This window comes from Stereum hirsutum (assembly GCF_000264905.1).
Source record: "Stereum hirsutum FP-91666 SS1 unplaced genomic scaffold STEHIscaffold_16, whole genome shotgun sequence".
NCBI lineage: Eukaryota > Fungi > Basidiomycota > Agaricomycetes > Russulales > Stereaceae > Stereum > Stereum hirsutum.
This window is the reverse complement of record NW_006763146.1, coordinates 828,594-844,719: the sequence shown is the minus strand read 5'-3', so window position 1 is coordinate 844,719 and position 16,126 is coordinate 828,594. Positions and strand designations below refer to the sequence as shown.

General features: G+C 50.4%; 4 protein-coding genes across 4 annotated transcripts; all 4 read right to left on the bottom strand.

Moving 5' to 3' along the window:
- Nucleotides 1-200: 200 nt before the first annotated feature.
- On the bottom strand, nt 201-1,659 carry STEHIDRAFT_134288 (WD40 repeat-like protein; the record flags this gene model as incomplete). The annotated part of the gene is made up of 5 exons (XM_007308904.1): nt 201-383; nt 462-818; nt 901-989; nt 1,056-1,520; nt 1,602-1,659. The coding sequence occupies 5 exons, from the start codon at nt 1,657-1,659 to the stop codon at nt 201-203; spliced, it is 1,152 nt and encodes a 383-aa protein (XP_007308966.1).
- A 336-nt stretch (nt 1,660-1,995) lies between these two features.
- STEHIDRAFT_149720 (aromatic compound dioxygenase) lies at nt 1,996-3,456 on the bottom strand (the record flags this gene model as incomplete). Its single annotated transcript, XM_007308903.1, has 9 exons — nt 3,389-3,456; nt 3,124-3,322; nt 3,004-3,050; nt 2,766-2,938; nt 2,639-2,689; nt 2,539-2,582; nt 2,463-2,467; nt 2,289-2,406; nt 1,996-2,227 (listed from the first exon to the last, which is right to left on the bottom strand). Exons 1-9 carry the CDS (start codon nt 3,435-3,437, stop codon nt 1,996-1,998), a joined length of 918 nt encoding a protein of 305 aa, XP_007308965.1. The 5' UTR covers nt 3,438-3,456.
- Nucleotides 3,457-4,138: 682 nt separating this feature from the next.
- STEHIDRAFT_134286 (serine carboxypeptidase) lies at nt 4,139-6,346 on the bottom strand (the record flags this gene model as incomplete). The annotated part of the gene is made up of 12 exons (XM_007308902.1): nt 4,139-4,375; nt 4,529-4,558; nt 4,640-4,939; nt 5,000-5,078; nt 5,143-5,192; nt 5,252-5,345; nt 5,406-5,438; nt 5,493-5,657; nt 5,724-5,836; nt 5,890-5,956; nt 6,016-6,079; nt 6,145-6,346. 12 exons carry the CDS (start codon nt 6,344-6,346, stop codon nt 4,139-4,141), a joined length of 1,434 nt encoding a protein of 477 aa, XP_007308964.1.
- A 6,388-nt stretch (nt 6,347-12,734) lies between these two features.
- STEHIDRAFT_28981 (uncharacterized protein) lies at nt 12,735-13,361 on the bottom strand (the record flags this gene model as incomplete). Its single annotated transcript, XM_007308649.1, has 1 exon — nt 12,735-13,361. A coding segment is annotated over one exon (627 nt), but the record flags the coding sequence as incomplete, so codon positions are not given.
- Between the last annotated feature and the right edge of the window lie 2,765 nt (nt 13,362-16,126).

Sequence of the window (16,126 nt, the reverse complement as noted above, 5' to 3'; positions counted from 1 at the left end):
AACTGCTTCGTCGCAAGTTCGCTGATCATGGAATTGGGAATGTCCAATCCCCTGAGTGGGTTCGGACAGCAACCATCAATGATGTTTTTTTTTGGACACAGCGCCTTGAGGATGTGATGAAAGGTTTCACTACAGCTACAAGTATTTTAGTTGCGAGTATACACGTACATTGCCCTGGTATTTCTACACCTCGTACATATCTATAACCCTTGGATCTTCCAGACTTTCGCAACGCCATCGTCGCCGGCCGTAGCTAACAGGCTCTCGTATCCCTTTCGCGGACACCATACCACAGTATTCACATCGTCTACGCCGTGAGCACTTTCAATCCGCGCAATGAGTTTGTGATGTGGTGCAGACTTGGGTGTTGCATCTACAGGTTCCTGCAAAACGAAGATATTTGTCAAAATGTCAACTTCACCGTGATATCGCGAACAGAGAGCACGAAATCAGATACTCACCTCGAGGTCCCAAACATTGATCCTTCCATCCCCTCCCGCACTCGCCAACCACCCTAACCTCTCTCCCTCCCCTTCCTTCGACCTAATCGCACTACCTACACCCCAACTTACCCCATAAATAGTCCTGTCATGTCCCTCCAATACGCTCACACATTCCCACTTATGCTCATCTACTCTCTTCCATATCCGTACCGTACAATCATCCGATGCGCTAGCCAGGTATTTCCCGTTAGGCGACCAGGCAAGTGACCAGACGGTGGAGGTGTGGCCTTCGAGAGTTTGGAAGCAGAACCAGTCTTCTTCGGGGTCGTCGAGGTAGAGCTTTATGGTGTCGTCGTAGGATGCAGAGGCAAGAATCTGTGCTGGGGTGGGATAGGTGATGAATCGTACGAAATGGAAGGGCAGATTTACAATGATCAGTAGATAGAAACATGCGTACCTCTTCCCTCGGATGCCATGCTATAGATTTGACGTCTTGCGTATGCTCCATCAACACTCCCATACATTCGAAATCGGCGTCGGGATGGACTACACCTCCGCACGTCAGCACTTGAATGCCTTCCTATAGGGTATTTGATAAAAGAGGATACGCACCCTCCCACACCCAAACCGTCTTGTCCCTACTACAACTTGCCAACAAATTCCCCGAAGCTGAAAAGCCTACGCTTTTACATTCCGTCTCATGCCCCTCTAACGAAGCCATACATTCCCAGCCAGCCTCTCCGTCTCCCTGACCACCACCATCTTCACCACCGTCGCCATCGTTATCCTCGTTCTCTCGTTGCCAGATCCCGATGGTCGAGTCGAATGACCCTGTGGCGAGAGTAGTCCCGGACGGAGACCACGCAACAGATCTTACAGTCTTCTTATGATCCGTCAAAAGTCTTGCATGAAGATCGAAAGCGTATGTAGAAGAACCAGAAGAAGCAGGAAGGGAGTCGTCGATGGGCGTTGGAGAGGGTGTGTAGGAATACAGTCGGACGGATTTATCGGCTGAGCAGGTGGCGAGGAGGGGTTTCGTCGGGTTCCAGGCAACATGCCACACTCGGTCGTCGTGACCTATTCCAAGAGAGCAAAGTATCAGATACGGCGATGCATAGTAAGATAAAGAAGAAGGGCGTTAGCAAGAAAGACAAGAACCTGAGAGCTCAGCGATGGGGGTGATACGATATGGAAGATCGACGTCCATAGCTTGCATGTTGTCAAGTGCACCAAGAACTTGAGGCCAGAATAATACGGATAAATATCTGAGCTGGTTGGTCTGAAATCGAGCAGCTAGTGTGCAAACAAGACTATAAAGCTTTGGGCTTTGTGTTCTCCAGAAATCGATGATGAGATGGTAGATGAGAAGAGAAAGCTCAGTGCGGGCCAGAGTTCTCGCCACCCGTCGGCCGTTCGGGAGTTAGTGCCACACTGTTGTGTGGCCCTGCCACTTTGACCACTGAATGAATCATAAAATTATGATTACAGCATTACTCGGCGGTCATTTCTGGGTATAAAGTGAAACCTGTCTACGTTCCCCATAGTCCATATCTCAGGATGGAGGAGCCCCACCGCCTGTCTCCGTCGTCGAAGAGTTCACCCCAACAGTAATATACGCAATAATCCCATCCTCGATACTATCCCCAAGGTAAGTTACATCCAGATACTGCGAAACGAAGGTGGTGTTGCCTGACGCGAGTGTCGTGTCCTCGGTATCGAGAGTGCGGTTGAGGAGCGGCGGGTGAAGCGAGTAAGGGTAAATCGTGTCAATGACGGTGTTGAAGCTGTGAAGTTGGAGGATCAATGGGTATGTGCATGAAAGGAAAATCAGAGATGTGAACGTACTCGTCGGGTAGGTAGAATTGCGACGTGTGAAGGAGGTTGTCGGTGACCATGACAGTGCCGTTCTCGGCGACAGTCACATTATTGTAAACTTGAGCGTGGATATGGGTGGCACGGGCATCTGAGGAAGGAAGTCTAGTTAGATACGGCCTTTGTGATGATGAAGGGTTGACCCACAATAGCTGGGAGAACAGACGTCGTAGTTCGTAGTACCGTCAGTCAATTTTATCACCAACGTCGCGTTAAGACTTACTAGCCAGGGACGACAGATGCGAATTCGACAACACCGTTGTCATCCTGCGATGACCTGCGTTCAGCATCATGGAATGAGGCTAAGAGACGGAGACACTCACGGTGGGATAGATGCCACGCAAAAATGTGAGATTATCTGTCTGATCCAGATCCTATCAACCAGAAGGTACCACATATTAGCAATCTCGTCTAGCTCAAACCGCAAGGAGCCGTGTATCATAGACATACCCAGTCGCAAGTATCGCAGAAGTGGTCGATGTTGGGATCGACCCCAGTGAACTTAGAGTAGTAGCCGGTAGAGTTGCAGTGCCAGACGTCGACGTAGGCATTGGCGAGGGGCTCGCAGGTGTTGACGTCGAGCACGCCGACCTCGAGGAACATGGGGATACCAGGCTCGCCGTCTACACACCAATAGGGACATCGTCAGTCGCTTGACAGACTGTAGCACAGAGAACAATCAATATACCAGTAATATTTTGTCTGATCAAGTCTCCGTCGAGCTGGTAAGGGCCTCTGCCATCACACAGTTGCAGGTTAGATTATCCATTTGCGTGGACGGAAGAAATCGTCAGGGAATAAGACGCACTGAGTAACGTCAGTGTCCAAGATGCAGGTCGTGTTCTGAATAGTATCATTCTGAGGAGTCCAGCGCTTCGTGAGTAAATCGCGTTTTGCAGCCTTCCTCTTAGCAAACATCTCTCCGGAGGCTGCAGCACAACGCTTCCCAAAATGATCCCGGCGAGCGATTTGGGCGTGAGTGATAGGTTCGTGGGGTGCCCCATGACCTGTTGGTTCAAACAAACACTTAGAAGCAGTAGCAAAATGTACGAAATGATTTGACGAGGACGCACCGAGAGCGACGGAGACGAATGCTGCAACACAAAGGAGTTTGCTCAACATAGTGCTAGAAGCCTAGAACAATACGAAGTGGGAGGGGCTTGCAGTGTCTGATATTGCGACAACATCCATCTTTTATACCGTAACCTCTTCTTGCACAGTTACCCCAACCTGTATCCCTGCTCGTTGTTCCAACGCCGTCATGCAGACTGCGGCGGGTCAGGCGAAGGTGAAAAGATTATAGGCGGCCGACTGCCAAGACCAACGACCTACCTTCCTAGCCAATCCCAATCGTTACATTGCATGACCTTGCATGCCCATACCTATCGCCAGAGCGAGGCAATCCTGCGGAGAAGCATGTTGCAGACGAGCCAAGACAACCTTACACAAAGGTTATGATGGAACGCGCGACCAGCCGGACGACCCTCGAACAATCGCTGACATGTGACGCCACTGAGAACGCTCATACCTGGCCATCAACAAGTATTTGGATGGGAGGAAGGAGCAAGGAAAGAGGTCGCTGAAGTCGTTGCGACCATAGATAGAGAGTATTCGGGTCATTGTTTTATTGACATGCATGGAAAGCTTGGAATTTTCTGCCAGAAGTCAACAAAGTCTACACGCTCGAGTACGTCCGTCGTGTGGCACACCCAACGCTAACACCAATATCTGCTTTTCAGTTAGATAACTTGAAGAGCTGTGGAGCACGTATTCAGCTCACCTATCCTACTCGTAGTTTGAAAAGTCATCCTCAATATCTACCCTTATGTCCCAGAGAGACTCTGGTTCGACATGATCTGGTTGAAGAACTGCGACGCCGCAGCACCCCTGGGCACATTGGTGAACTCATATGCGGGCACCTCATGTCCAGCGCCAAAAATGCGGACGTAAGAGAAAGTCCCTGCATTCTTGAAAAGGCCAGCAGGTACGCCATTGACGGTGAAGTTCGCGAATTCCTGTTGAGCGAAGGTGGCGGAGAATTGAGTTTGGAGTCCGTTCACCTATAATACGTGGCGTTAATTGCGGGAAAAGACAGGCAAGACCTGAGAGAGAAGTGCTCGCCATAGCTTCGACACCGTCGTGATTGAGGATGTAGTCCTAGGGCAAACATCAGAACAAAAGGCGGCTGATGATTGAGGTAGAAATATACTCACAGCATCACCGTCGTATACAAGCACGCGGACCTGTTTGAGGGCAATATGTTGTTTTATCGTCAGACCAGATCAGCGACTGAGATACCCCCAAGCTAAGTACTCGACACGTACACCCGAATCAATAACCCTCTCCAAATCCGGCCTCGAGTTATGCATCCAATCACCCGTTCTCGCAAAGTTACTGTATACAGTATTGCTCGATTGCGTCCACTTAGCCTGCGCTCCAATCTGGCTCACGATGGTCGAGTTTGTGAGGAAAGGGGTGAGATCAGGCGGATATGGATCAGGGTTAGCCGTGAGGACATAGTACACATCGAAGTTGCCAGCGAGGGGCGAAAGGATGTTGTTGTTGCAGAAGCTTTGTGCGGCGGAGCAAGTGCTTGTGGCACCGGTGTCGTAACAAGCTTGGATCTGGATACATACAACCGCGTTAATCATACAATGCGAGAAAGAAATCAGAGTTCTGTGTACCTGGTCTTGACATCCTCCCACTTCATAGAACGAAGTGTTGCCACGTGAGATTGCGGTAGCCGAAGTCAATGGGTGGTATCTACGAAGTTCATCCTTCAGCATATAGCTCGTGATACCAACACGACGAAGGTGAAATTCCTTACGGATTACTGGCTGCGTAAGTTATGTATCCGGGATACTGCAAGAGCGGGTCCTAAATTGCATGTATATCGGATACTATACTTGTATCAAGAAGAAATGCAAGGAACCCACGGTGAGCCCATCGCCAACTCCAAGAGCCTTCAAGTTCAATGGAATGCCAGAGATCGATCCGTTAGCAATCGCTTCGTTCTGGTCCAAAAAGTGTCTATTGAACATGATGTCAGTATCTATACCTAGGTGCCGAAGATTTTTCCAGGAATCTCACGCCGCAAAGGTAGGACCATAATGCCCGCCATACCTGAAGAAGATTAGTTAGTGGTGGTAGACTCGCAACATACAGCAAAGAACTCACGACTCAGTCCAAACAGCGAAATCATTGTCTTGGAACTTGCTGAACCTCGTATCATTGAACCAGATCTGGAGAAACTCCCAAACGTCCGATGCCGCTTCCTGTGATGTGCCCACCGTCGTGGTACCGTAGCTGAACCCTACACCGACGGGTTGGTCGATGAACATGCTGAAGAAAAAAAACATTGGCATCAGAACCAATAAGGATTCAAAAATGTTGTTCGGTTGGGCGTACACGTTAGCATTTTCGTTCCATGACTCTGGGTTGAGTGATACGGTCGTACTGTCGTTGCTGATCCGGCATGGGCCTAATTCTTGGAGAAGACCGATCATACTGGAGCTTCCGGGCTATGTGTAGTTTATGAAACGAATGCCGTGCATTGAAATCGAAAAAGACTTACCCCGCCGTTAAACCATGTAACCAAAGGAGCAGTTTCTGGGTTGTTTCGTGCTTCGAAAAACCAAAACCTGCGTTATCACACATAAGTTGAACCCTGATTCAAGTTTTAGAACGATGAATCACGCACCATATACTCTCGTTCGCTGAGATATCACCGTATCCAGAAGCTTGATATACACCCGGCGTCGTTTCTGTACAAAGGTGAAGTCATCAGTTGAGGCCTCGTGAGAAAGCAGCCAGCGGGTGTGACACATACCACAGATGCCTGAATTCTCTGTAACGCGCAGCTTGCCTGGCGTCGGAGCACTGGCACTGGTGCTCTCGATGACCGAATCCTCGAGTGCGTTGGGAGTGCTAGGTATACCACCAATAACTCCATCCACGACAGGGATCTGTCCACTCAACACGTGAATGGGCCACACTAGTGCCGTGGTCACGAGGACTACGGCGGAGATCATCGTAGATGGTCGGGCGACTCAATGCAAACAGGTTGAACAGGGAGGAGGAGAGACGCGCGATGTAGCGAAACAGCACGATCTTTATACGGTGCAGAACCCATCTATCCGCTGCAGTTACCCTGTACCTGCACCATTGTTTGAAACAATGATGAAAGCATGGAGAGGCAACAGCCAAGATGGATGTACGATAGATTGCCTAAAATTAGCAAGAAATGCATGTGTGTAAAAACGCCGTGCTCCAATCTATTTGTACCCGTCCAGTAGGTGAGTAGGAAACCTGGCAGAAGACCATGCGTATGCATGAGACACGGTCTTCTATCGTACATCCGGGCAGGGTATGGACTTCCCAGCCTTCTAGGCAACCGGGAGAAGATGAGTTTCACCGCACACGCATGTGGAGATATCTATTCTGTGAGCGGGAACAGCTAGAGATGGAAGGTGCGGGATCGTCAACTGACGATTGCGTATGGAAGAGATTGAATATCAAGGGGTGCGTGGTGTCAGACCGCCCATTGTCTCTTGAAGTAGAAAAGAAACTCCCACCTGTACGGATACCGCCGCCGCTTGATGTTATTCTGCTTCATAAATCAGTTATATATCAAGCTGGAAGATGTAGTCAATAGAAAGAACAGAAGCGTAAGCCCCTTGGCTGCTTGCCAACTGGCAGCTCGGAGAAGTCAATATTGGAGGGCCGTTGAACCGTGGTCGGTGGGCCTCATTAAGTATAAGTTGGCCCTCACAGCTGGGATTTCCGCGAGGATCTCACCACACCAAAGTGAAGTCATGAGCACAGTTCCTTTGACACGTAGCGATGCGTGTACAAGCAGAGACGTGATCAAAGGCAACGCTCGTTGAGGAACGAAGTGGGTGTGAGAAATCGGAGATTTCCGGAATCGTACTGGCCAACTCCGATAGGGGCAAATTCCGGTAGGAAAATAACTTGAAAATAACCTGTTTCCTTGTTTCCGTATATGCACTCAGCTTGACTAATCGCCCTCAAGCTGACCAGCGAGTTTGAATACGAAGATTCGAGGTTTTCGCATCGTCACCTAGTTTTCTCGTCTTGCAGAGGGTTCGAACGACTCGGATGGCCAATACTGTACTTTTTCGCGCACAAGTTCACGCCACCGCCCCTCGGCCGTTGCCGAGATGACATAATCCATTCGTGTCCCGGTTCGCAAGCAGACCGGGACAAGGGACAATGTTCGTGAACATCGACGCTTTTGCAGGGACACGACCTTTCGTAACCGTTCAACAGGCATTTACCCTCTGAATTTGGGTGGAAGAGCTCACCCAGTAGCAAAATCTAGCCCAAAGTGTGTCTCGGAGGCCTTCCTGAGGTCAATTTAGGAGCCTGAAATATATTCACATTTTCGTCAAATTTGGGTCAAATTTTGGTTTGTCCTACTTACAAGTTCCGTGCACGTCAATGGGGTGGGACTGTCCCGCGGCACAAGTTCGTTCGCGGCCCCCATGGGACACGGGACACGAACTTGTGCGCGGAAAACTACAGTACTTGGCCAGCACTGAATTTGAAGCGCTGAAATAAGGACTGGGAGAAGAAACGACTCATTAACGCACCATTCTGGATGTTTTTCATTTGTGAACGGGCGTGCTACGGCATGGCGTGGTTATTCCGCGGATTCCTGGCATTCGGGGTGTACTACGGATGGCCCAGTAGCTCGAAGTGACCCAGTGGTTCGAGATTCATCGGAATCTTATACGTGCTCCGCTGTATGTACAAGCTGCCAGAAGACTCGGCCTCGGGCTCGTAGTACTCCGACGTAAACTTAAGATGGTTTGACAACATACCACAGCAGTCCTCTATCGCTGTTTGGTCTCACTTTATCCCGACATTCTTGCAATGCATCATGCATCATGCCCCGAAGTCCCCCATCCTTTCTGTTCTCGTACCTCCAGGGGTTCGTTGTTGCATTCTTCGTCGTTTGTCTTTCGCTCTCGAAATCTTCCACAGCTGCCACACGCTGTCCTCAATCCCTCCCCTTTACCTCCGCCTCCATTTCTGCATCCGTCACCATGTACCTCCATCTCCAGTGTACACGCATGAGATCCGAGCCTTGTCTTATCAGATAAATGCCTCAGTCGTGTCCGATTGCAGCCGTCGAGATCTTAATGTACACGAGCAATATCTGCGCTATCTCCGAGTCCCGCTGTCAATGTCGGTGTCATGATGAGTCGGTAAGGCCGAGGCTGGCTCTCGAATCTTATCTGATAAATGTGAAACCAGTCGACGTATATCGTATGTTTTGCCCACTCTATTGCCGTGTTGACATCGTATCACTGTGTACGAGCCTTCAATGCGGCCAAATTACTTATGGATTATTGGGAATATTGCAGCTATTTTCGGCAGGGTGGCACTGGGAGAGAACGGGTATTTCCGGCACCAACGAAACCGTGACGGTCATGTTGAACTTGCCAGCGGACTTTCCGCTCAATATCTTCGACAATCAAAGGGGCATTTGTATTTCTCGCAGGCCTGTGCGAACAAATGATGGCAACGAGCTCCATCTGTTGATCGCGAAAAGACCAAGTACTAGGGCTTTCTTGTGTCTTTCCGCTTCATGGATCCGCCGCCTAACCTACGTCAGAGTTTCCACATCCTTTGGAATTTATCCAGTCTGGGCGGCTCGAGGGCATCTGTGGTTCTACTTGATTTTGTCGTTAGTCGTTCTCACCATCGTACGTCCCCGCTCCGTGCGCCTCGTGCCATGCGTCTCAACCACTGAACCGAACCGTATAATTATTTCCAGTTCGCATCGAACGTCGAAACAGTCCCCTTCTTCGACATGTCATCGTCTAGCCGTTACGACCGTGACGAAGCATCACACGGAAGTGTTCGCTACAGTCTATCTCCAAGTCGACCTCGGACTCTTCACATTTCGTGCTTACTTCGGAGGAGCGTTTACGGTCAAATGATGATCTTGGCTATTTCTGGTGGCTTTACTATCAGATAGGATGCTTTGCTAGGTCATGCGCTTCGACGGCATGATTTGGATGTCTCGTCACTTGGTATTCATCACGTACCAGGTAAATTTGGACGGAACTCTGTTAGGCTGCTAGTAAGTCAGACGGCGACCGTCACCTTCGAGTCTTCGACGGTACCATGAATCATTCCAGCTCAGGAGTACTGACTCTCCTACTATTCATGGCATATCAGATAGGGCATCTGTGACATTGACGGCTTCGGACGGCTGGACAGCTTCCTGCTTGATACGTAGTTTGAAGAGGGACACTTCGTGGATCTATGTATGTACCCACTGGACACGGACTCGGACTCAATCATTGTATATTCAAGTTCGCGCGACGGTCGTGCGTTCAAAATGGACGGCGAACCGGCGCAGGCTCTGGTTATTCCACACTACTTACGGCTACGTTGGAGCTTGTTTAATTCGATTCTCGAGACGTCTTCATCATAGTACCTCGGACCCCTCAATTTAATACCTCGGACCCGCTAACAAAAATATCTCCGAGTCTTCAAGCTTCGAGCTCTTCACCATCCTCTCACTCGTCTCAGACTGGTCTTCTCATATGGCTGGCCGGCCGACGGAGCTCCTTGAGTACTTTTTGCGAGCGACAGTGTGCCCTGTCTTCGAAGAAGACGCGGTTGCAGAATGCTAGTAGTAGTGTGCGCCACAAGGTGATCCACGGACAAGAAGACCTACATCGGCACAACTTCTTCGTGACGTGAAACAGCGAGCTCGAGGCCTTCTGGTCAACCAACGCATGTCTCCTTCCTGCCTGTCCAGTGTCTCCACCTGACGACCCACGTATCGCGCTATTAATGTTATAATTATCGACGAACGAACCGTTCCAATCTCGTCAAGAGGCAAGCGGGATTCGATTCCGTGACAGGTATTTTGTTCCGGACGGAGTACGTAATCTCGCGTGGCTTCGCGCCGCTCGTCAGGTCCGGCTCGAGTGGCGAGCCGTTGCCACACTGGGTGTGCTCCCCCCTCGCATGTACCGTAGTTTGTGTTCCAGCAGTCGAGGTTCTCAGATTTTTTTTCTGGGGACCACTGTAACGTATATCATGATATGAGTCAAAAATATATAAGCATAAAGTACGATGGGCAGCAGCCATGAATATCTTTTAACGTGTACAAGAACAAAGCAGCAAACTCTCAAGCAACTTTTCGCGCTCGTTTAGCACTGCTACCCCCGCTATACCCAGGATTAGCCCTTTTACCGTTAGGCTTAGCTAACCCGCCATCATGGATGTCGCCTCCTTCCCTCTCTTGAATGAAATGAGTGAATGATGACCAACGTAAATGTCTGGGAATCTCCAGTGCCTCCTCCTCTTCCTGCGTCGTTCTCATATCCTCCCACAACGCCATCGGTAGTCGTTTAAGAGTGGTGGTTCTAAGGCTGGGGGATGCGTACTCGGAATGCTTCCCTCGAATATGACTATCCATATTATACCTCCATATCCCGTCTCTAAGGTGAGACTTGAGGGTTGTGGATTCGGGGCAGAGTTCGCAAGGTATTGGTACATTCCGTGACTGATTCTTCTTCGTCCCTTTCGCAGCAAGCATGTAAGGAAGGCCTCCTTCAGGTTTGTAGCGACATTTGCACTCGTGTGAGTGACGGGTTCCGTCTGGTTCGACACGAAGGACAACGGCACAGTCGGGATCATCCGGTTCACCACAATACGCACAGAGTATAGGGTGGGTAGTCGTCTACAGACAACTCGATTGGTTGGAACGTATAATGAGCAATAAGAATTGGATAAGAACTCACCCAATGAACGGCAGAGCAATCTACGCATCCGCATGCACCGGTCTTCAGTATGTGATGTATGTTGTGCCGACTGACATGCGACCTGAATGCATCAGTCGTAGTCCCGTTCGAGACATCCTTCTGGCAGAGATGACAAAAAAGAGTCGCATGTTTTCCTGTCGACCCTTGTTTTGACAACTGCTGTGAGCCGGGTACGCATTCAAGAGCAAGCTGACCTGACGAAAGGAAAGAACCGTTAGTAATAAAACCTTTCACTGCAAAGGAAATGCACAGTACCGTTATTCGTCCTGTAAGGAAAGCCCGAGCAGCTCTTTGCAATCGGAAACGATAGTCCCCGACGGTCCCCTTTCTCCACTATACTCCATATCTCCTTAGATATGACCTCCAACTCGCATTCATCTATGCTGTATGTACTTCCCAGAGAGTTGACATTGAGCATATGCTCTGGGGAGAGATGTTCCGCTGCGTGGACCGTGCACAGATGCGAGCCGGGCATGAGTTTACGAACCAGAGGCCCAGATACTGTGATTTCCGGAGAACTGTCCGTCCTAATAGTCGCAGAACCCTTCATAGAACGTGCCCCCACAGCATATCCACCTGACCAGACCCATGCCGTGGACGAAGAAGTCGATGAGGATGCAGAACGAGCAGAGGACACTCCCTGTGTAGCACGGCTATGTTGCATAACCATGATTTGGCCGTCGATCACTGTCCGAGACGATGAAGCCGTCAAAGTAGACAGAGGAATGTATGGATAGCGGTCCGTGGAGTCGCGAATAGCAGTGACTCGCAGCAAGGCGAGCGAAAGCGTCTTCCCTGATTGGACTAGAGTAGAGACCGTGTCGTTGAGTCGGAGTAGATGACGAGTAGGGAGGTCCTTTCCGGGGTATTCAATGAGCATGAGTCGAAATTGTGTGAATGTCGATACACGCTCGGGTCGGTTATGTGATTTGCGCTCGTGCCAGCCGGTAACGAAGACACGGCAGATGGTCGCTCGGTGAACATACTTCCCACTCCAAAGCATCCAGTCGAATGGGTCTATCCCTGAGCCACGCGGCATCACAGTCGTACCACATCTGCCTACGATTGCAGCGAGCACCTCTGCTGGCGATGCTCCACCACGAAGAGCAGCAAGGATATCATCTGAGTCGGCAAGGACAGCATCAACACTGACTTGGGCTTCCGATCCTGGAGCCGCCATTGTATCGAGGTCTGTGCTGCATTCCAAGGTCGAGACGATTGGGGTAGGAGCTGTGGGGGTACCTGAAGATGCGGAGCAGGTATGTGCACCGTTTTCAGGTTCGATGTTCTGTGAGACAGTGTCAATAGGACGAGGAAGGGGAGAAGCAGCACCGAGAGGCCCAGAAGTCGGTAGAGATGAGATATCGGTGGGAGAAACAAGTGTATCATCGAGTCCTGGATCCGCGGTAGCATTCTTCGTCGTAGGGCTATCGTCAGAAGAGGAGATGACAGGTAGAGCAGAAGCGTCTTCGCCCTGAAAGTCCTTGTGGATACCGGGATATATGCCTTCGGCGAAGGGGCGCATCATATCGTTTTCGAGATCAGCAAATCTGGTCGAGAAATCGTATGACAATATCGGTAGTTTAGAGTGGTTGCGAAGAATGGGATAGGCTTCTTCGCGTCCTCTTCTCCAGACTGGAACGATGCTGACCGGTCGAACGTGAATGCTACCTCGACGACGCTTTCGACTGATGTGATCCATGTGTTCGTCTCGTTTGACGTTGAGACGGCGATGAGGAGGTGCGAGATGGGGATGCCGGACATATATCTGGCGAATGTCGTTGGCGTGTCCAATATACTCGAGACCCTGCTTGTAGTTGAAGTTGCCTCTATGCTTGCTGTCCTCGTGTATGATGCCAAACTCCGTTTCGAGGTCGTCATCTCCCGTGTCGGTGATGTCAAATTCGCCGTCAGGGTCAAGTCTCTGCTGCTTAGCCACAGAGAGGAAAGTACTCTTGATGAGAGCCTGTGTATCGAAGTAGAGTTGGTTGGGAATGAATTCGTTTCGATCATTGACGAAGAAGGCATAGAGCAAGTGAGCATGACAGCTGAGCGACACGAGCTGGTCTTCAAGCGAGAGGTCGAGGTTGGTATAGGGCTCCAGAATAGTCTCCAAAACATAGCCCAATAGCTTCAGCGCATCCAACTCCGTATTGTCTTGAGGGTCGTCGGAGGGAGGGATCTGACGAATAGAGATGACCCCTTTCAAGAGTTTGATAGCGCGCGGAACGTCTTGTGCATCCTTCGGGTTGAGAAGACGATGTACCGCGTCAGCTCCCAGGCCGTCGACTTGGAGAAGCCAACGTTCGAGACATAGGCGGTTCAAAATCACGCCCCCGTTCAGTCGGTAGCCGGTAAGAGAACACAGCAGCGTGCAGTCGCCTAATACAGAATATAATTTATGACTTTAATTAGTGTTCCTCAAAGCGATAGGACTCGAACAACGAAAGGACTCAGGAGAAGAGAGCTAGAGGACGTACGCTTCCAGATGTGCTTCCAATCGAACTCGATTGTAACTCCATCCAGCCCTGTCTGAAAGTTGAATCCCTCCATGCCCTTGACCATGTCATACAACTCGGGATCCACCTCTGCTAAGTGATGCTTCATCAAAAGCAAAAAGCCGGCGAGACGTCGAACGGCGTCACCGTCAGTGACGACTGCCCATAGCTGAAAGTACTGCAATATATTGGGATTCCGTAGAATGGCATCGATGAACTGCTGGAAGATGACGACCATCTCCGGAGCGGTGGTGGCCTTGCATGTCGGAGCAGCCATGATCGCCGAGACCCCAGCCTCTCCGAAGACCTTCAAAGCGGCCATCATCATCTCCTTCCCCAAATGCATCCTCCCTTCCTCCAAATCCTCGACGGTAGCCTCAACATCAGCCTGACATGCCATGCACGTTGCTTGATCCTCTGTGCAATTGAAGCACCCGCCTCCCATCCGCTTTCCATTCGAATGCCACGTCGCTTCTTGCTCAATAGTGATGTCGTCGATGACCACAGAGCCACCCTTACGAGGTACGACTCTGCTAGGGTAATCGGATTGGGCAATAACGACCTCCAGATTTTTGCGCGAGACCAGAAATATGTCGCGAAGGTTAGCGTCGAGAACTTCGTCGGAGATTGGACCAAAGTTTGGGTGGACTTTGGTCGGTGTGCAGTTCCGTCGGATCGTGTCGATGGAGGGGAGACCGAGGCTATGATTGAGCGAGTATGTGAGAGCAGCGCCGCCCTTCAAGAGGCAGAGGTGACCGAGATCGAGCTCAAGCTTTGAGAAGTTCCTGGCTATGTACTTTTCTTGATCGGCGAGAATGAGAGCGCCAGTCATCTTGGCGATGCTGTCGCCTTGCCGTTTACGAGCTTCGAGTAGAGCTGTGGCCCGCTTTGGATGGAGAGTGACAAGGGTATCGAAGAGTTGATTGCGCTCTTGAATGTGTTCGTTCGCCGTGTTCAAGTCGCGCTTTAGATTCAGAATCTATGACAGAGTCAACATGAGTACTGAAACCGAAGATACAAGTCACACCAAAGTCACACTCAACGTACCTCAACGTCCGTTCGTCGGTTATGTTCCTTTGCATCATGTAGTGCGGTGGAAAGCTGTTCTGGATTCATGGAAGTGGAGTGTGGGTTATCGCTCCGTGCCCGTGAGACGATGCTTTCGATGATACGAGGAACTTTGGAACAAGCCGGACAGGTCCAAGACCCGTCGAGCCACTTCTGACGGCACTCCACGGAGTACGCACGTCGGTTCCTCGCTCGATCAATAGTAATTTCGATTGGGTATCGACGGATGTCATTTGGATCTAACGGACCACAGCGATGAAGCGGGAATGTAGCCTCGAAGCGGCCGAGATCATAAGGCCATTCTATAGAAACGCCGGGACAGTCTTTGACATGAGCAGAGGACATGGAGTTGGTAGAGCAGGAGCGACTTGAATCTGTACGGTTGTGCAGTGGGCTGTATGCGTTCTCTGTTATGGTGGTGATATTGTTGTTAGGAGAGGTATGATCGGATAGTGATGAACGATGAGAGCGGTCGCTGGATGGGGAAAGTATCGGGGATTCGGAGGTGGTAGCAGAACCTCTAAGAGCTCCGCATGAGTCGGATGCATCGAAGCTAGGTGGTTCCAGCATATGTAGCTGAGTTGTATACCCAGACGAAGCAGCTGGGGAGGGTATATGCAAGGACAGTGAGGCGTTGGATGACTCGGAAGAATCAGAGAATGTCATGGAAGCTCCGGCTGGCGAACAAGACAGAGAATGTGGAGCAGATACCAGTGGGGATGATGCTGTAGAGGCGGATGACATGGGAGTGAAGAGGTATGAAGATGGCGATGGCGAGTCTCCTGAAGTACTAGTCGTCGATGTATAGCGTGTATTTCGTGTCCGGTATGATGCCAGTGCGTCGACAAGAGACGGGGTCTTCCCATGACAGGCATATCGTCCAGAGCGATGGTTGTCTAGAGCAATGAAGTGGCCGGGTATAGTACCGAAGTCAACACGTCCATCAAAGCGTGTAGATATCCATCTATCACATCCACTACAGAGGAGCTGCCATGCGCTATTGAAAATGCGAGTCTCGACTTCCTGAGACTTATATGTGATAGTAGGTCCTGTAGTTGGATCAGTGGGAGTCAGAAAGCGAAGTGAATTATGTATGTCTGGATGCAGATGCGAGCGCTGTGGTGATGCAGAAGTCCAGGAATCTAAGAGAGAGCTCGTCGATGTATCAAGTGTCAAGAGGGATGAGGATATCTGTGCATGAGTCTGAGCCCGAGACGTCGAGGAAGGTGGCAAGCTAGCAGCACGGGCTCCAAGATCAAAGTGTGCAGGTAAATCTGATAATACAGTGAGGGGACTAGGCGAGCTGGAGCTGGATGCAAAGGTCTGAGAAGAGTGAACAAGATCTGAGCGCCCAAGCTGATGCGAGTCGAACACGAGTCCTAGTGCAACGGTCGAGTCTGGAGCTATGCGAGAATATGATACATCCGAGTCCTGA